Source organism: Schistocerca americana, chromosome 2 (assembly GCF_021461395.2).
Source record: "Schistocerca americana isolate TAMUIC-IGC-003095 chromosome 2, iqSchAmer2.1, whole genome shotgun sequence".
NCBI classification, from domain to species: domain Eukaryota; kingdom Metazoa; phylum Arthropoda; class Insecta; order Orthoptera; family Acrididae; genus Schistocerca; species Schistocerca americana.
This window is the reverse complement of record NC_060120.1, coordinates 54,267,660-54,289,311: the sequence shown is the minus strand read 5'-3', so window position 1 is coordinate 54,289,311 and position 21,652 is coordinate 54,267,660. Positions and strand designations below refer to the sequence as shown.

Here is a 21,652-nt window from a genome sequence, read left to right as displayed (position 1 = left end):
CTGCTAATATTAAATTTAAGAAATCATGAAGAATATATTTAGCACAAAGGGCTGAAAGAAGGGGACATTCCATCAATACGTGGAATACTGTCAGTCTGGCTCCACAGCCGCATTGTGGGGGTGGGTTGTTACATAGGAGGAAACAATGGGTGAGGCAGGTATGACCAATGAGTAAACAGCATGAAACAATGGACTCTTTCCAAGAGGAGAGGAAGGAAGAGCGCCAAACTGCAACAGTCTCCTTCATTGTGCGGAGTTTATTACTATGAGTGGTAGAGCTCTGGATGGCATTCCACTTTTGGGGAAAGAGAAATCTGACATAGATCCGCACATATGCAGCTGGAATATTGAGAAAAAAGGGGGTTAAGTATCTGTTTCTCTAGCCAAATGGTCAGCCAGTTCATTCTCCGGGACTCCCACATGACTTGGGACCCAGAGGAGGACAACCGAACAGGCGACACATCCAAGAGCAGACTGGAGGTCACAGATAGAGACCAAAGGGTGCCGAGGGTAGCATCGGTTGATAGCCTGCAAGCTGCTCGTTGCGTTGGAACAAATTAAAACACTGTGGAGGGAGGCCTGAGAAACAAACAGGTTGACCCTGCGAATGGCTAGAAGCTCTGCTGTGAACACACTACATGATCCCGACAATAAATGGTGTTCGAAGGCAGTAGGAGATGTGAACGCGTATCCCACCTTATTGATGTCTTAGAACCATCAGTGAATGGTCTGGACCCAAAGATGTGTGGCCCAGGAGATGGAGAGCATTAAGCTTCCGCATACATGTAGTCTTAGGAGGCGAATGCTTCTGCATACACGTAGTTTTAGCTGGCGAATGTGGGGCAGCCGTGTCACCTTGTTATCAAAAATAAGGCCCAAGAAACGGGACTGTGCTACAACATCGAGGAGCTGGTCACCTAAATAAAGTTCTGGATAAGAGTGTACTGTAGGTCGACGACAAAAATGCATAACCCACATTTTGGAGGGAGAAAAATGGAAGCCACGGGAGGCCTGTCAGATGGTGCCTTGGCGCCGGTGCTCAGCAGATGTTACCGAGTGGGAGCTGCACCAGAAGCAAAAATCATCGACGCACAACGCCGGGGTAACCAGAGGCCCAACAGAGGTCACAAGCCCATAGATGGCAATGGGGAAGAGTGATGGATGACAAGACTATGTAGAATGGGTCTCTGATGATTTGTGCAGATCAAAGAAGGTGTGAATAACAAAATTGAAAGTTAAGATAACACTCACTGTCTTTTTTACGTACAGTAACCGTAAATTTCCACCACTACTTGGGATCAGTTGCACAAGAGGCTTCAGAAGGTTCGTTCAGAACACTTGAGTAGGAGGGATTTCTTCTTGCGCACGACAATGCACCTGCTCACACGGCTACAGTAGTTGCGCAGTTTTTAACAAAAAACCAAGTGCCTGTTCTCGACCATCTCCATCATGCCATGGTGACATTCAAGTTGAGTAACATACCAACATGAGGACTTTCAGTATGACTGTGCTGTACATTATACTCAAGTGGAGGGGAGGAGGGGGACTATAAAGAAAACCTGAAACATTAAACACATCATCTTAATTTTTCTCTATTTTTTATCAATCCAATCTCTAAATGTTTTGAACCGAGGGGATATGTCATCCTTGAAAGAAGTGGATAAAACTGTGTGTGCAAGAGCTCTAACACACCTCTCTCAAAATAAAGAGTTTATTCACAAATTTTTCAATTCGCAATTCAGATTACGCAAAATTTAAATGACAAAATATAGTGAACTGGTATTTTCTGCAACCCATCCAAAGTATTTGTGCAGTTCATAGTATTCTCGTAGAAAAGCTCATATTATTTTATCAGAGATGCTGTTGGTAACTAGTTTTCATCATATGTAACTAAAAGGATGCAGTGTAGCATTAAGAAACCCTTGGAGTGTACAAAATTCACATTCATTTTCAGAATGGGGAACAGTCACTGCAGGTGTGCCACATGGATAAATATTGGGTCCACTGCTGCTGCTCTATCTAAATGATCTTCCAACATACAACCAAGGAATAGAAACAGATATCTCTGCTGACAATCCAAGTATTATAATCAAGCCTAATGGAGTAACTTAAACAATCTAAAATATAAATATTTTTTTGAAAACTAATAACTGGTTCTCTGCAAATGGATTTTTACTGAATTCAGGTACAACTAAATACATGCATTTGAGTACTGTGCAAGGCCTGCCCACACCATTAGAAATAATGCGTGAAAGTAAATTAATTACATTATAGTTTCAAAAATTTATTATTTTCCTTATTCTTCACATAAGAATTTCTGAGTTTGGAATTCTATGATGTGCAGATTATGTGTAAAAGTACTTTGAATAATAATCAATAAAAATAAAAAAAGCAGTGAAATCTAAACTACACTTTATTTGTAGTTCTATCAATACTGCAAGTTATAAACTCTTGGTGCTCCAGGAAATTCCGTCATTACTGTTGTCCCTATTCATTCCAAGTCACTGTATAACATAAAGTATATGAGAAATGCACATAAAAACATGCTATGACTGTTGTCATTGTAATATAAGACCAACAGACTTTGGCAACAATGATAGATCATATTTAAAACCAAATATCCTCAATATTATGACTACTGTTAAATTGAAACATGAAACTGTGAGAACTTTGGCGACGTACTGTTTTGCACTGGAAACCAAAACATTATGACCATCTGCATAACAGAATGTTAGTCCACATCTAGAACTAAATACAACAGTAATTCGGCATGAAATGGATTTGAAAAGTTTCTCAATGTATGTGACACCAGATATCTACCACACATGCAGCTACTGTGTACTAAGGGCCAGTGGCTTGCAGGTGCGAAGCTGACATTTGACAGTCTCTCATTTGTGTTACAATAGGCGAATTTGGAAGCCAAGACATCAATTCCTCAAACCATTTTACCATTATTATGGCCTTTTGAAGCAGACAGTAATTCTGCTGAACAATGCAATCACCACGAGAGAAGACAAAGTATGAAGGGATGGTAGTTGTCCGCAATAATGTTCATGTACTCCACAGCTGTCACATCATCATCAATGATTACCATGGGTCCCACAGAGGACCAAGCGTATGTCCCCCATAGCATAACAACTACCCCACTGGCATAAGTCAATGGGGCAGAGCATTTTTCCAACCACCAATCATCTGAATGACAGAGTGGGACCCTATCTATGACGATCAAATTGGTATAACATGAAACATGATCCATCCGGTCAGGCTGTGGCCAAGACATGTCTCCGCAAGGTTCGCAGGAGAGCTTCTGTAAAGTTTGGAAGGTAGGAGACGAGGTATTGGCAGAAGTAAAGCTGTGAGGATGGGGCGTGAGTCGTGCTTGGGTAGCTCAGTTGGTAGAGCACTTGCCCGCGAAAGGCAAAGGTCCCGAGTTCGAGTCTCGGTCCGGCACACAGTTTTAATCTGTCAGGAAGTTTCAATGTACTTTGTTGTCAGATCTGCCACAAATCAACTGCCTATACTGCTTTACACATCAGGCAAGGCATCTAACCTCCTGTACTGGTTCTGTGATGAGGCACGGAAATTCAATGTTGTCATCTTCTCATGGTTTCGCTGTCCTTCAACTGCTTTCCATAGATGCTCATGACACTAGCATATGAACAGTCCACCAGCTTCACGATTCTCAGATGCAAATTCCTGAGCATTGGGCCATTACAATATGCCCTCTTTCAAAGTTGGTCATGCCAGGGAATTCCGCCACTTGCGGTCCATATGATCACTAGAATTACTCTCCACTCATCTGTTCTGCTTATATACATTTCTTACCACATGATGTGACTGGAACACCACAAGGTGGTATTCATTTTGCAGTGAGCAGTACTTCTAATATTTTGGCTCTGTAGACATCATACGGAAAGTTCTGGCAGAACGTAAATAATAGTTTACGAATGAAAGTAACAACTAACCAAATAGGGGGAGCATTGAATTGCTTACAGGCACACAAAAAATAAAGAAAAGATTGCTATCTTTTGGACAAATCCTTGTCTGTGCTACAATGCACATGCCCCCCCCCCTACACACACACACACACACACACACACACACACACACACACACACACACACACACACAGAGAGAGAGAGAGAGAGAGAGAGAGAGAGAGAGAGAGAGAGAGAGAAGAAGACAATAAATGTTGCAGTGTATCAAGCAGTTCCTTTGAAATACCGTTCAGAAGCAGACTGATGCTCGGGAGCCTCTGTACTGGTCGTATTAACAATTCCTGAAGACTTTGGCGGCCACATTCTGGCTTTGTTTGACATATCTTCAGAAATGCATGGAAACGTGGTTTTGTTTGATCACACATTACCAGCATTTCTTTGGTGTTCTCGAAGAAGTTTACGAATGGCGGATATGCTTTGACTAGATCTGGTACCTGAAAAATGGAACAAAGTTCACAAAAAATCAGCCATGAAAAATTGACACAATTTTTGCAAAATTTTGTCGTTTGTGTGTGTGTGTGTGTGTGTGTGTGTGTGTGTGTGTGTGTGTGTTGGGGGGATGATGATGATACACAAACAAACAAACAAACAAACAAACGTAAGGGCACTCTACGGCCCTCCCCTATCTAAAACCTATCTCTGAGGGAATACGCACCTTCTGTTTAACTCAATCACTTGTCTTCATTTAAGTGATACGGATTTGTGTTTGATAAAAGATTTTGTTTGGGCCCTCCAAAGCAACAGACAAATTTGTTACTAAATCCTTCTCTTACCTGGCATACAGCACACTGTACACGGATAACACTTGGCTAGTTTGGGGGGGGGGGGGGGGGGGGGATAAAACTCTTATAAACAGTGGAGGCAAACAATTATCAAAAGACATACATTCAGGGCAAATTCTCTTGCTCCTTTCTCCCCTCACTCTTTCCACCTGATATAACCCTCCCCTCAATCCATCTGCATTGGCAGCTCAGTACAGATGCACCTCTAGTATTCGGTGAGATATTTACCTTTATTCCATAAATTACTTACACATTACGAGAAATTTTAATCACAAGGTTTAAGAAGAATCATCTTATTACAGCAGCAAAAGCACAATGCTTGCTACAACTCATTTAAACCCAAGACCGGGAATTCTGTTTCATCAACTATTTCAGGTGTTAGCCTTAAAAAAAGAAAGGAAATAAAAGACATGAAGAACAAAATCTTAACAAAAGGAAGTGAATGTGTACATCGCAAAACTGCTAAGTGGATCTCTAAACAAGTTGAGATAGGTAAAGATCTATTTACAAGGCAACAGCAGATAGACAGATTGGCAAAAACATTAGTATTTGACATTTTTAGTACCCGTACCCTCTAAAATTTCTAAATCTAACCTGCACACTGTGTTCTTGCGTATCCTCATTCCTGAGATTACAGATGACACTAGTGTAATTTCACGAATCTTTTTGATATTGTTTGAACAAACAAAAATTAAAACCTAGTTCAGACAACTTCTGCAGTATTTACAACTCTTACTTCTAATGTAGAAATCATAGTATCTTTGTTTAGTTGTGTCAATGTACAAAAGACTCATTACTGAGTACAAGGTAACAAGGTACGGCTATAGAGCTGCTTGTAGGAGCATGCTGGGACATGGTGGGGACAGGATAGAGCTGCTATACACTGATCCATGATTGATTGTAGTTCGTGCAGGTCAAGACAAACATGGGGACTGCTTTGTTGTGGTTCTAAGTGACAGTTGCGGTACACACAGGCATGTGCTTTGTGCTTGATGAATGCACGCGTCCCACAAATTACATCTCTCACTTGCTTGTGTAGAATTTGTCACTCACCACAACCATCTGCCCTGACAACTCTCAACAAGTGGAATCAAAATTCACTAAATAACTCACTACGATCCCATGTAACACTCAAATTGCATGTAATATTCACAGCAGAGATCTACTGAACACTCACTGGTTGCTACAAAACGTGACTTAGTTGCGCATAACCGGCCAACTGTAGGTGCAGCCAGGAGGTTTGACCAGGGTGTGTGTGTGTCCAGACGGCAAAAGGTGTGAACCAGTCACTTCAGTGAAACTGATGTGTTGGGCAGCATATTCAGCTATCGGGCAGTACAGCTGTCTCTTGGCCACAGTGTCAGTGGCTGCTCATGCAGATAAGTGGCTTGTTGGTTTCTAAGCCCTTTTAGAACACAGCACAGTGGTTGCAGTTTAGTTTGTCGATCACATGACTGGTTTAACAGGTAGCCCTGTCTTTGATGGGACAGGTGACGCTTGGGAGGTGGAAGACCGGTCCCATACATCCCGGGGCCTCTCTCGAACCTCACAAATGCACCTAGCAGGCCTAACCTGTCAGCACCACTTTCCTGCATGCTCCCACAATCAGCAGTACACCCTCCTCCATTGCCCTCCCCATCCCAGCTTCCTCCTCAACCCCACCACCCAGACTGCTGTCTGGCCTCGGTGGCCAGAGATAATGGTCTCTCTCTCTCTCTCTCTCTCTCTCTCTCTCTCTCTCTCTCTCTCTGTGTGTGTGTGTGTGTGTGTGTGTGTGTGTGTGTGTGTGTGTGTGTGTGGCAGAACAGGAAGTGCACAATTGATATTTTGTATTTGTTTGTTTCTATCATTTCAATGTTTGTACATTTTTCTTCATTATCAGTAATACAGAAGTCATATATAAATTAGGTGGACCACTATTTTGTCAGACAGCCCAAAATACAGATTTTTCCATCAATTCAAAATTGTCATGTTCTCCAAAGAAAACTATGGTAAAAATTTTTTGAGTGACCTAAGTTTTCTCTCTGTCATTACACACACACACACACACACACACACACACACACACACAAAGAATTGGAGAATGTAACTGGCAGTAAGCATACCGGACTGCATAAGATGCACTCTACACTATATAAACTACTGGAATCTGTGGGTGCTTGTGGTTTCAAACTGTAAAGCAGTAACACAAATTTTATGGTGCTTGCAAGATGTGTTCATGTTCCAATTAATGGCACAGGTTTAAGAGAAAGATTTAATTTGTATTGCATACAATGAGATGTTCAACAGATTTCTGTAATATTCACTGCAATGGACATGCTGAAATCGTAAAACTGCCTGAAAGACCATAATCTGATCCTGGACATCTGTACTTTTGCAGGCCAAGTTCTCCAACTCAAAAATTCAATCTCGTGGAAGAACTAAAAAATGGCAGTGTTTGGTACAAATAAAGAGAAAGTAGCTGGAAGTTAAATGCCTATGCTGACTTGTGAGGTGAAGTAACTGTTAGGGAACCTAGCTGCAATAAAGATCCAGTGGCTGACTGGCCAATTTTCTACCTTCTGCGTTTGCTTTTTTTCCCTTTTCACCATTGCAATCTACTCCTTCATATTGTTACTTGTTTCACGTTGGGAAAAATTAAGAAATCCTTGGCTCTGAAAGCAATCACTTTTTTTAAATTTCTGTTTAAGCTTAGTTTCTGCTTCTACTTGGTAAAAGATTTTATTTTATTTATATAAATTTTATTGCGTTTGTTGGACCACTTTAGTCAATCTTATAAACACCATTTTTCAGTTTCTTGTTGGCCGAGTACTACTACGTCCCCAGACTCAACTTTCTTTTTTCGTCTGAAATTACCTATCCTATTGTTTGTTCACTGATACTGATTTGTAACCTGGCCTGTTTGTCTTCAAGTTCCTCGCCTTTGTTTTATAAACCTTCTAATCTAATTTGTAGTTCCCTCATATCTTTCTCAATTTTCATAATCCATCACATACTGCTCAAACTGTTCCATAATTTCTCTGTAATTCTGTTGATGATTTCTTTTTCCCTTGTGTCCTGATCAGATGACCAAAGAACCAAGTGTGTTTTTTCCTATCACGATCGTAACTAGTTCTATTTCCTTGCAGACTGATCCATTAGAAGCTAGCACTGTCCATTTTTTTATGCATCTTTTGATTACTTATCTTCCTTTCTTGAGTTTTCTTCTTTTTTGTGTAGTGTTCCAGTTAACATAAATTCTGTCCCGTAAGAGTTCCGGGTATATGTGTGCATCCGCACAGAAGGAGGAGGTCATGGCCGGTATTGCCAGAACTATATACTTATATGGATATGGTGTCTGTTCAACATCTCCATATAAGTTTATAGTTCTGGCAATACGAGCCATGATCTCCTCCTCCTTCTGTGCAGATGCACATGTATTCTCCGAACTTTTGCGGGACTTGGTAAGAATGTCTTCCACGAGTAATGAGTGTGTTGGGGCATGCGAGAGAGAGTCCCTGCCGTCACACTATCCTCTGTGTCCTCGGTCGCTCAGATGGATAGAGCATCTTCCGTGTAAGCAGGAGATCCCAGGTTCGAGTCCCGGTCAGGACACACATTTTCACCTGTCCCCGTTGATATATATCAATGCCCTTCAGCAGCTGAAGGTATTAATATAATTCTAATTTAATTCTTTAGTGTTGGGTGTTTGTGTGTTTAGGACTGGTCTTTATCAGGATTTCAATCTTGACTTTTTAAAGTTTCTGAGGCTCTTCATACTTCAAAACTTACCGATTGCTTCTGTCACAATTTCAACCTTCTCTTTGTTATTATGTGTCATTTCCCTTCTTCATTTTTCAGCATTAACTGCGAGGGCTGTCTTTTTATAGTTGTTTTCCAAATGTTTTTTAACTGTTTCTGGAATTGGTATTGTGGTAGTTTTCTTCTACTGAGTTGATCACATCTCATATTGTCTCTTGACTCACCAGACAGTTTGAGTGGATTTTTTCTGGTATGTTTTAAGTTGGTGGATGACATTGTCTTCTGTTTTGTGGGTCTGAAATTTTAGCCGTGCCTGGTGTCTTTCTTCATGAACTGTCACATTCTGAGTCCACATCTTATATGAGGATTTAAGAGAGCAACATTTTCAGCTTCTTGTTTGATACTTAGTATAATTTCTTCTAAACGGTACATAAATTTTACGAGTTCTATGATTTCCTGATAATTATTATTTCTAATTAATTGATGTAAGTCATAATTCCTCATTTATTCGTTGGTTTTCAGTTTATTCTTCTTTCTGGTGTGAATTTAGTTATGATTTTGGCTTTGGAGTGGTCTGAACTGGTGTTTATTCCTCTTAATACCTTAATACTGCAAAATTCTCTGTGAAAAGATTTGACAATGTTTACGTGGCCTAGCTGCACTTTTTTCCTTACTCAGTCAAGATGTTCTCAAGTTTTAAGCTTGCTTTGTCTTATTTTGAAGTATGTTGATGTGAAGATGACGTTATGCTGTCTGCAAAAGTTCCTTGGTCTGCCCTATTGGTACCTTTCTGTAGAGACCATTTATATATATATAAAAACAAAGATGATGTGACTTATCAAATGAAAGTGCTGGCAGGTCGACAGACACACAAACAAACACAAACATACACACAAAATTCAAGCTTTCGCAACAAACTGTTGCCTCATCAGGAAAGAGGGAAGGAGAGGGAAAGACGAAAGGATGTGGGTTTTAAGGGAGAGGGTAAGGAGTCATTCCAATCCCGGGATTGGAATGACTCCTTACCCTCTCCCTTAAAACCCACATCCTTTCGTCTTTCCCTCTCCTTCCCTCTTTCCTGATGAGGCAACAGTTTGTTGCGAAAGCTTGAATTTTGTGTGTATGTTTGTGTTTGTGTGTCTGTCGACCTGCCAGCACTTTCATTTGGTAAGTCACATCATCTTTGTTTTTAGATATGTATTTCCTACGTGGAATGTTTCCCTCTATTATTGTGACTTACCAAATGAAAGTGCTGGCAGGTCGACAGACACACAAACACAAACATACACACAAAATTTGTGTTTGTTTGTGTGTCTGTCGACCTGCCAGCACTTTCATTTGGTAAGTCACATCATCTTTGTGTGTGTGTATATATATATATATATATATATATATATATATATATATATATATATGGTAAGGAGTCATTCCAATCCTGGGAGCGGAAAGACTTACCTTAGGGGGAAAAAAGGACGGGTATGCGCGCGCGCGCGCCCACACACACACACACACACACACACACACACACACACACACACACACACACACATACACACATATATATATATATATTAGACACACACACACACACACACACACACACACACACTGTCTAACTGAACATTTAACTTGATTCCTAGGTTATCAAAATAATGACTACAAACATTAAGAATGGAATTTCTAAAAACAGAATTTTGTCAACATTAAACATAAATTTAAATGGTAGGAAGTCTTTTGTGAAGGTTTTAAGGTTTTAGTCTGGGTGTAGCCTTATGAGGAAGTGAATCATATGCAGTAAACATTTCAGACAAGAAGAGAACAGAACATTTCAAAACGTGTTGCTATACAAGATTGCTGAACATTAGATATGTGGATCAAATAACTGATAAGGAGAAATTGAATAAAACTGGGGAAAAAAGGAATTTATGGCACAACATGACAAGGAGAAATAATCAGCTGTTAGAATACTCCGACGCATCAACAAATTGTGAATTTGGTAATGGAGGGAAGTGTGGAGGATTAAATATGTAAAGGGGACAAAGGCTTAAATACAGTAACCAGATTCAAATGGATTTAGGTTGCAATAGTTATGCAGAGGTGAAGAAGCTTGCATAATATACACTAGCATGGAGATCTGCATCATACTGGTTTTCAGGCTGAAGAAAACAGAAAACAACAACAACAACATTTAATAACAGGTCCAGCTACTCTTTTCCATGTCACACATGACAGCCATGTTCAAAAACATCAAAAATTTACAGGATTTTTTGCAGTCATTGTCACTTACGTATTTCAGAAATATTTTTCCAATGCTGATTTCCTCTTTCCAACTGGCTGCAGCTGAGCGTAGTTCTTCCAACATTTGTTTGTGAACTTCATAGATAGGAGGAAGATTTCCAAAAATTATTTTTAATTCAGTGTTATTCAACAGCGCACCACCCTGTTCCGATACATCCTCCAATGGGCTCTTGAACAGCTGCCAAAAAGAGATGCACAGTTATTAAAAACAATACAAAACAGACTCAACCTGCAATACACACCTGATTAGGCATAAGATTTGCGTATAATTCTCTCACACCCACATAAATTGTCACTAATACAGCAAAAACAATGTAAAATCTGGGCAGTCTGGCCTCACTGGGATGAGTGAGTGATCTCAGTTGGGTTGGATAGTGAGGGTATAAAAGAGGTGAGGGGCGGGAAAGGGGATGGATACCAATTTGCCAGCCGTCTTTCACATGGACAGACAGCTTGTTAGTGGTAATGCCCACAGACTGCCACACAGTGGTTGCAGCAAAATAGGCTGCTTTCACGTATGGCCCTGCCTTTCATGGTGCAGGAAATTCCTAGAATGGGTGGTACCACCTACAATGGATTTTCTCTGATAGACAACATCCAGCAATCTACTCTTAAATGTGCCTGTCTGCCACTCACTGCCGTCCTTTTTTTTTCTGGTGCATAGTAATCGATCTACACTTAAAGAACTATTCTATAATCCATAATTATGTATCTGACACTATTTCTATACCATTCCACTCTCTAACAGTGTGTGGGAAAAACAAACACTTCAATCTTTCTGTGCAAGCTCTGATTTCACCTATTTTATTATAATGAGCATTTCTCCCTATGTAGATGGGTGTCAACAAAATATTTCATTCGGAAGAGAACACTGGAGAGTGAAATTTCGTGAAGAGGTCTCGCCACAACAAAAGACATCTTTATTTTAATGATTGCCACCACAATTATCACATCTGTGACACACACACTCCCTATTTTACGATAATAAAAATTGAGCTGACCCTCTTTGAACGTTTTTGATGTGGTCTGTCAATCCTATCTGGCATGAATTGCATAGTGCACAGCAATAATCTAGCACATGACAGACACACAAGAATAGTGTAGGCAGTGAACAATACAAGGAAAAGACAGATTGCTACTTACTGTAAAGATAACACATTAAGTTGCACAAAAGCGAAACAAAAGACACTTACACACACTCATTTACACTGGCAAGCACACGGCTACTATCTCCAGAAGCTTGGACTGGAATGCAGCTAATGTGTAAGTGCCTTTTCATTGTGCCTGTCTGCAACTTAAAGGGTCACCTTTACAGTAAGTGGCACTTTTATCTTTTCCTTATATTGTTGTCCAAAATAATATTCAGAGAAAGCATTTGGTACATTTCAGACAATATTTAATCCTACAACCAACTCTGAACACGTAATTTTGCCAACAAATCAAGGGTAGATGGAAGTCACCACCAAGTATAATTGTATGAGTGGAGTACTTATTTGAAATGAGACTCAAGTCTTCAAGCTTTCAGCAACTGTATCATCTGAATCAGAAAGTTGGTAAAATGAACCAGTTCTTAATTTATTTTGGTTGTCAAGTATAACCTCTACCCATACTGCCTCACAGGAACTATCTACTTCAATTTTGCCACAAGACAGGCTACATCTAACAGCAACAAACACACCACCATCAACTGCACTTAATTTATGCTTTCTGAACACTGCCCGGTCCTCTGTAAAAATTTCAGCTGAACTACTCTGGTTTTAGCCAGCTTACAGTACCCAAAACAATTTGTGCTCCAGTGCTTTCTATTAGCACCTGGAGCTCCGGTTCTTTCCCAACACAGCTGTGACAGTTTACTACTATAATACCCATGGGTTGTATGTCAATTCTTGTCCCATGTTTGATCTGCACCCTTTGAAACTAAAACCCTTTTCGTTCTTCTCCAAGACCCTCTAACCTAAAAGAACTGCCTAGTGCTCTACGCACAGCCCTCCACTACCCATGTAGTCGATCCCTGATCTATTAAGCCCGATGATCCACCACATTATGGTGCAAGACGAAGAATCTGCAGCCTACATGGTTGTCAAACTGTCTGAGCCTCTGATTCAAACCCTCCATTCGATTCTGTACCAAAGGTCTGCAACTAGTTCTGTCAATGATGTTACAGATTAAGTAATTTTTTGCTGCGGGTAACGGTAGCTGAAGTAATCAATGTTTCTAAAGTAATCCACTTTTACACGAACGCGACCTGTTTCAACTGATCTAAAAGCTGCCATTATGTACGTAAGGGGGTGATTACAGCTGTGGTATTATTACTGGGACAGGTATCTGTTTTACTATTACAATGTCAATTGTAGGTTTCCTATCTTGTAGCTATACACCCAAAGATTTGACTTGAAACCATGAAACCAGTCTTGTTCATGTAAAATTTTATATACAGCTGAAAGGAGTAATTTCAGAAACATGGATGCTACAAATGGCTAGCTCTGCCTCCATCTCGCGATCAAGACTGGCAGTCTTTGCCAATTCAGCTACACTACGTGATTAAAAGTATTCCAGCACCTCCCTTGAAATGACTTACAAGTTCATGGCACCCTCCATTGGTAATGCTGGAATTCAATAGGGTCTTGGCCCACCCTTAGCCTTGATGAGCGCTTCCACATTTGCAGGCATACGTTCAATCAGGTGCTGGAAGGTTTCTTGGGAAATGGCAGCACATCCTCCACGGACTGCTGCACTGAGGAGAGGTATTGATGTCCGTCAGTGAGGTCTGGCACAAAGTCGGCGTTCCAAAACATCCCAAAGGTGTTCTATAGGATTCAGGTCAGGACTCTGGGCAGGGCAGGCCAGTCCATTACAAGGATATTATTGTCGTGTAACCACTCTGCCACAGGCCGTGCATTATGAACAGTTGCTCAATTGTGTTGAAAGATGCAATTGCCAGCCCCGAATTGCTCTTCAACTGTGGGAAGCAAGAAGGTGCTTAAAACATCAATGTAGGCCTGTGCTGTGATAACACAACGTTCTTCCACTGTTCAATCGCCCGATTTTACGCTCCTTACACCAAGTGAGGCGTTGTTCAGCATTCACTGGTGTGATGTGTGGTTTATGAGCAGCCGCTCGAGCATGAAATCCAAGTTTTCTCACCTCCCGCCTAACTGTCATAGTACTTGCAGTGGATCCTGATGCAGTTTGGAATTCCTGTGTGATGGTCTTCAACTGTCGGCAGTCTCTGCCAGTCAACAGATAACTTCGGCCTGTAAGTTTTTGTGCTGTACATGTCCCTTCACGTTTCCACTTCACTATCACATTGGAAACAGTGGACCTAGGGATGTTTAGGAACCTGGAAATCTCGCGTACAGATGTATGAAGCAAGTGACACCCAATCACCTGACCACGTTCGAAGTCTGTGAGTTCCGCGGAGCGTCCCATTCTGCTCTCTCCCGATGTTTAATGACTACTGAGGTCACTGATATGGAGTACCTGGCAGTAGGTGGTGGCACACTGCACCTAATATGAAAAAACATATTTTTTGGGGGTTTCCAGATACTTTTGATCACATAGTGTGGCTGACTGAAACCAGAGAGAATCTATTCTGAATCAAAGTGGCACACATTACTAGTACACACATGAGCCATCACTTGCAGCTGGCTGCACACTGTGCTCTTTGTGGCATCTAGAAGGATCTGTTTCACATCTTGGATGACTCACCCCGGTATGCACACTTTGTCCATGCAATTTAAGGATGTTGCTGATGGGCATCATTTTGGGGGACCTCTCCTCGGTAACCATGTCCTTAATGGGGCCCATTATGTGCATAATTTTGGAGCTCCCAATTACTAATAATCCCACCCTCTATAATTGCTCAGATCTTGCAGGCTGAGAGGCTTCCTCTAAAATGAGACAAGCGGCTGCATCTGAGTCAGAATTTTTATCAGCCACAGATAGCACCTTAAACCTGTTTATAGATAAACAGAGGGATTGGGGGGGGGGGGGGGGGGAGGGGGAGGGGTTGTAGTGTAAAGACTGGAATCTTGCTTTTAACATTTAGAAACGTAAAATTCCGCAAACTGAAAAAAAGCTTAGTAATCTATGACCATAAAATCAATGAGTCACTGTTGGAATCACCCACCTAGAAACTAAACTGGAAGGCTCTTGAAGATAGACAAAGTATCTGGAGAAAGCCTACTTACAGTGTTTCAAGAACTGGCATTAAATGATTATTCTAGAAATACACAAATCCCTACTTATCGCCCATGTACGGATTGTGAGGAAACGGTTAGATTAATTACTGCATGCATGCAAACTTACTGTTGTCCATAGGTGAATGGAACGGGAAGAAACTCAAATATTTGTTACAGTGAGGTCTCAACTTCTGACATCCACTTTATAGTGGTTTTCAGAGTCCAGGTGTAGATGTAGATATCAGAACACTGTGCCTAGGAAGCTCACAAACACGCAAGAAATTTAAGAATGAAACTAATAACCACACAAGTAACCGAAAACACTTCACTCCTGTTTGGAGTTCGTAGCTCATTGTTATTCCATCAGTAATACAGATGTTTCGCAAAAATTAACCCAATGTATTCTACAACACAGACACATGGCATCTCTGTGGGCTCTTATACACACCATTGCCACCCAGGCGGTGAGCACATAGTACAGAGCTGTGAGTGTGTGTATCTGGGAACAGTGAGGCCATAACCAACAATTAAGGTATAGATTAAAACAAAAAGTACACTTTCATTCAAATATATTTACATATGCATTACCACACAAAACTTTTTGTTGTGTGATATGTTTTTAAACTCTTTAGGATGGACTGTTTCCATCACCATTTCTCTTAAATTGTTTACAAATGAATCACTGTCATCAACAAAATCATTGTCTCACTTATTTTCACCTACACATTCCTCTAAAAAAACTACAATCTCTTCCCTAGTAACGACTGTGCATGATGATCTTTTGTGCCTACTAAATTGAATGTATTAATTACAATCTTTTTCTCCATACAACTGCTACAGTTTTCAACACCAAGTTAACACAGGCATCAACAGATGACAGTACTATGCAGCACTGATGCCTATACAGTCATATTTGAGAACGTAGCATATGAGAGCTACAAAACATTATGTCCAATTAGGCTTGACGTTGGAGTTGAAAACAAGGTGCAGTGTGGAGCACCGCTCACCACTGGAATGGGAAGGGTAATTTCAATATTTGTGTATTAATTCGTCCTACAACTGAAGACATTACTACTTTTGTCAAATAGAATAACTGGGTACCTGTAAATTTGTTTACCTGGGGTAGTCTTACCTAACACAAAATTCACTGAATTAACTGCCAGCGATATTTCTGTAGGCAGTGTACATACAACAGTTAAATATGAAGAGTAAACGTCACTCTATGTCATATGCAAAGACGTAGCAATATCAATATGTCCGTGATAAGATTAAAAAAAATTCCTGTCCCTCCTACAGATACATGTTTCTACAGTGTCAAGATCTCAGCGAAGGTACTTCACTTGAAGCACCAAGGATGAAGTTGCATTTCAAAATGCATATTGGGTGGCAAAATAAATATTTGTAGAACAGAAGACTGATTTTGAAAGAGAGAGAATGGCTGCTAGTCCTTACTTTAAGGAGCCGAAATTGCAGTAATGCTTGTAGGAGCACACACAAGAGAAAAAAACTATCCTAGCTTTCAGAATTATTAGTTCCTCCCTCAAGGAGGAAAGAGGGACAAGTCAGTAATGAAAATAGATGTCTGCAAAGGGGTACAAGAGAGAGCACTTGCTCCTGCCCTCCTAGAATCTGGAGTACAAAGTTTTTATTATATACTCAGTGGACAACCATCAATTATCAATTATCTATTATCTGGGATATAATAAGGTTTTTTGGCATCACCGATAAAATTTAGTTCTTATAGTATGATGCCTCTTGAAACTGATCAATTTATTTGTATCAAAAGTGGAAATTTTAGTATCTTTATCCTCCTTGGAAAAATTTCAGAGTGAGTATGAAGTGAAAACAAATGCGTCTACGACTAGTACTGGAATTTCAGCTCCTGAAGGTAAGAACAGGCAAGCCAGTCTGGTTATTCAGTAACTTTATAGTTTCCTCAAGCGAAATTTTCTTTTGATACAGCAGACCATGTTTTCATTTAACTTTCCAAAGTTTGCTACGCTCAGGTTTTTCGTCTATCAACTTAGAACAAGAACATATGCAGTGGAAAAACATTTGGGGACAAGTTACTTGGTGTATGAATATCAACAAAGGATTTCAGTTAAGTAACAAATGAGAAACTGATTCTGAATAGGGTATAACCGTAAGGGTCTACATGTAGAGTGAGTCTGCATGAATTGTGCAAGCCCAATTCAATAACAGTTCTGCAAGTTCAAAACTTAAAGTGACCAATAATCTAACACTATTCTTTTAGGACTAAAAGAGAGGGACCACTGAACACCAAAGACATTAGTGACAACTACTCTGGGGATTTTCACTGCAAAATCAGTACAGAAAAAAAGGACACACTGCCTCCCAGAGACAACTGAACAGTTCCTTACATTATTGTGCTGCCACTAAAGAATAAAAACATGTAACATTTGTTTGCAGTGGTGCAATAAATGTAGTGCTTGCTCTGCATGGCAGTGGGAGGTTGCATGGAGTGTTCTTTATTGATGCATACAATGGGTAGTGGAGTGACTCTGTGTGTGTGTGTGTGTGTGTGTGTGTGACCCTGACAGAAACTTGACGAACAGTACTTATCCACACATTCTGTGGAGTGAGAGTAATTAAACAGAGGTGGTATGATGTCCTGTGAGAGTCTTCTCTGGTTTTCATTCATACTACTGTATTAACTTGGATGAATAATGAAACAGACGTGTTATCATAAACACCTCAAACGTCAGTATCTTTCCTATAGTCTACCAACCACTTGCAATTATGCATCCACTGCATCAGCATGATAGTGCTCCCATAGCGACAACAAATAAAGAGTGCTGTGTTGATATGAATTTAATACGAATTATCATCATGACAAGCAATCAGTTATATTATGCGTATGACATGAAATTTGGGTAAAATGGTGACAGAGACCAGTATTGCCCACTCCTTTTATGTTTCTTCTATTCCATGCTAACAAGCTATTAATGACATTTCCTTTGTGGGGGACCACAGTCATAGAGAATTTTTTGAAAGAAATTTCCACAATTTGATTGTTAATTATTCATTTATTGTACACAATCATGATTTTGGCTTGCCATTTTCAAGGGCATGTTGAAACTTAAAATATGTTTGACATGTCCACAACAAATAACCATCGAAAATACATTATTTCTGGTCTTACAGACCAGATGTCATGTTAAAGATATGAGTATATCTAAAAACAAAGATGATGAGACTTACCAAACAAAAGCGCTGGCAGGTCAATAGACACACAAACAAACACAAACATACACACAAAATTCAAGCTTTCGCAACAAACGGTTGCTTCGTCAGGAAAGAGGGAAGGAGAGGGAAAGACGAAAGGATGTGGGTTTTAAGGGAGAGGGTAAGGAGTCATTCCAATCCCGGAAGCGGAAAGACTTACCTTAGGGGGAAAAAAGGACAGGTATACACTGCGCGCGCGCGCGCGCGCACACACACACACACACACACACACACACACACACACACAAGCAGACATATGTATGTGTGTATGTGTATATGCGGATGGATGTGTGTGTGTGTGTGTGTGTGTGTGTGTGTGTGTGTGTGTGTGTGTGTGTGTGCGCACGCGCGTGCGCGCGCGCGAGAGAGAGTGTATACCTGTCCTTTTTTCCCCCTAAGGTAAGTCTTTCCGCTCCCGGGATTGGAATGACTCCTCACCCTCTCCCTTAAAACCCACATCCTTTCGTCTTTCCCTCTTTCCTGACGAAGCAACCGTTTGATGTGAAAGCTTGAATTCTGTGTGTATGTTTGTGTGTCTATCGACCTGCCAGCACTTTTGTTTGGTAAGTCTCATCATCTTTGTTTTTAGATATATTTTTCCCACGTGGAATGTTTCCCTCTATTATATTCATATCATTAATTTAAAGATATGAGTACATATACAAGATACAAAACAGAGCTGACATACTGCACCATGTGATATCATTAACATACAGTGTGGCATATTTAACAGTTTATATATTCCTGTGACCTGCATTCATTACTTCTGTTCATCAACTGTTATCGGCATATGTCAGAATATGAAAAGAAGTGATGAATGCAGGTCACAGGACTATATTAGCTGTTAAAAACTGTTAAACACACCACACTCTCTTACTGATATTGCATGGTGCACAATGTCAGCTATATTCTGTATCTTGGTTATGTACTCGTATCCTGTAATATGACAACTGATCTGGGAAACCAGAAATGTGTATTTATGACAATGACACGTCAGACATATTTTTAAAATTTCAACTTGCACTTGAGAATGGCTACAAAGCCAAAACCATCACTGTGTACAATAAATAAACAGTTAACAGTCAAATAGCAGGAATTTCTTTAAAAAAGCTAACAAGTTATGGTTTTTACTCCCCACCTACAAGACCTTACATCAATATGCAGGCATTCTCTGTTTCCTTTTATGACAAAGGGACGTTAAACTCCATTGTTTCTTACTTCTAGAAACTGCACGATTCCTACTGCTTCAACAATGAGACATTCTCAACTTGACTTTTGTTGGGGGAAGAACACAACTGCGATGGTAAGCTCTGAGAATGGATGCAGCCCTTGGCCAAAATACAGTAGAATGTGGCTTACAATGTTAACCAGGAACATAAATAATAAGATGTTGAAAGGAATAAGCTGTACTGTGGTAAAAAGAATAATATGCCTTTGGCGGACAACATTTGGCGGGGAGGGTGGGGGGGGTTTAGTCTTCAGGTCTTTCATATCATATCATATATCGTGGAAGAAGGAACGGTTTGTGAATTTTATAGTCTGTCTCGAAGAAAATACAGAAAGTCATTTAAAAATACTGTTTTATTTTGAATAAAATTAGTTGCATGGTGTAATTATGGTCTGTTATCAGTGTTAGTTTCTGAAATTCATTAGCTGTAATGTTACTGCAGTCATAATTTGAATAGTGATAAAAGTCAGTCAGATAACTGAAAATGATATTGTGGCAGCGCATAGCCTTTTATCTTCATTGACAGGAGCTTCCCCTACACTGCAAATCTGTGACACAAGGAATATTTTAATTCCAGGAAGAATTGTTTCACTGGCAATATGTTTCTCTTCTTGCGGCAGATAAAGTAGCTCAGGGCAAAGTAAATAGTACTATTAGAGAGACGACACTCTAGTGATTATTTATTTCTCACATCAGAATCATTCATACATCAATTAGCTATACGGGTACATGTGTCTAATAATTAATCCTTTTGCTGTACTTTAGACATATTTGACCCATTTATAAACCACCTTAATGAAACGATCAAGTTGTATTACAGGCAAGGCGACCCCATCTGTGGTGTTCTGCTCGCTAGTGTAAGTCTTTATTTGACGCTACTTAGGTGACATGCATGTTAATGACGAAGAGAACAGCAGAACACGCAGTCCCTGAGCGGATAAAATCTGCAACCCAGCTGGGAATCGAACACCCCCTTCCCCCGCCACATGGCTGTGACCCCTGCTGACTGCTGAGCTATTGAGGCAGATAATCTCCTTAATAACTGGACAAAGATTGAAGTAGATTAACCTGCAGGACCACTATCTAATGCAAGGGGATCTGTTTTCTTTAATTTCGTAGTACCTGGCAGCAATACTTACTACAATTATCACAAATTGTTGGTGATTACTGCTTCAAGTGTGCATACATATGTATTCACTTACACTGTGCATTTTATGGTCTCTGCTTTATCTTAAAGGTTTGGAACAATATTTAGGTAAGTTTCTCTTTAACTTTGGAACATTTCTTTGGAAAGCAACTTCAATTAACCAGTGAAAAGGCTCATTTACATTCCTTGGGGCAATACTGTCCCAACATACCACAATTGCAGCTTATGTACTTGCATCTGAATATCTTCTTATGATATGTAATATTATACACACTAATCAAGCACTGGGAACAGAAGTTTACTATCAGCTTGTAGTACATTGGCTGCTCAGACAAGTCCCACCACCTTCTCTCAGGGCAGCCAACTCATAGTTTATAAAAGAAACGAATGTGTAATAAGGTTGCAGAAGTTACACAAAAGTTCATGGTGAGGTGCTAGAAGGGGCAGGTACCAGTGAAGTCTCATCACTCATTCTTGTTAATAATACTGGCAATCACTAGGTATAACACCACATGCATACATAAAAGGGAGATAGAGAACCTTGCACTAGTTTAATTTCAAATCATCTTTTAGGTCATGTACTCCAGAAAAATAGAATTCATTGTTACTGATTAAAGTGTTGTGCTGACAGACAGACAGAAAAAGTCACATCAGAGACAAATGATGAGGTACTCTAATGCCTTCCAGATTTATCAGAATTTAAATGGGCTGGACCTTACCAACCAAGACAGTTCACTGGTTATGTTAATAATGTACTTGGCCATGTGCTTTTGTTTAGCATCAGTGAAAATGGTGAGATGCCAAAGTCATTTGCCATTTTTTGTTCAAAGATGGGCCTAAAATAAAAGCCTTGCCGCATTATCTACCAATTCCTGAAAGTATTCGATATGCAGAACAAACTGGAAATGCTTTCAGCATAAATGAACCTGGTAATGGGATACCATATTTTACCAACACTTAGAAGCTACTGGGCAAGTGAGCCCACTTTGGGTGTTTTTATACAGTTAAGATTATGACACCACAACCATTTG

At 40.1% G+C, this 21,652-nt stretch overlaps 1 protein-coding gene across 5 annotated transcripts in view; it reads right to left on the bottom strand.

The window, feature by feature from the left end:
- LOC124594810 (protein ECT2) overlaps positions 1–21,652 on the bottom strand; it is a 217,346-nt gene that overhangs the window by 69,099 nt on the left and 126,595 nt on the right. For all 5 annotated transcript variants that reach the window (XM_047133249.1, XM_047133247.1, XM_047133248.1 and 2 more), the window contains 2 exons: positions 10,809–10,997; positions 4,225–4,432 (listed from right to left, as the gene is read on the bottom strand). In XM_047133249.1, the coding sequence (XP_046989205.1) occupies positions 4,225–4,432; positions 10,809–10,997 (397 nt within the window). The remainder of the gene's footprint in view (positions 1–4,224; positions 4,433–10,808; positions 10,998–21,652) is intronic.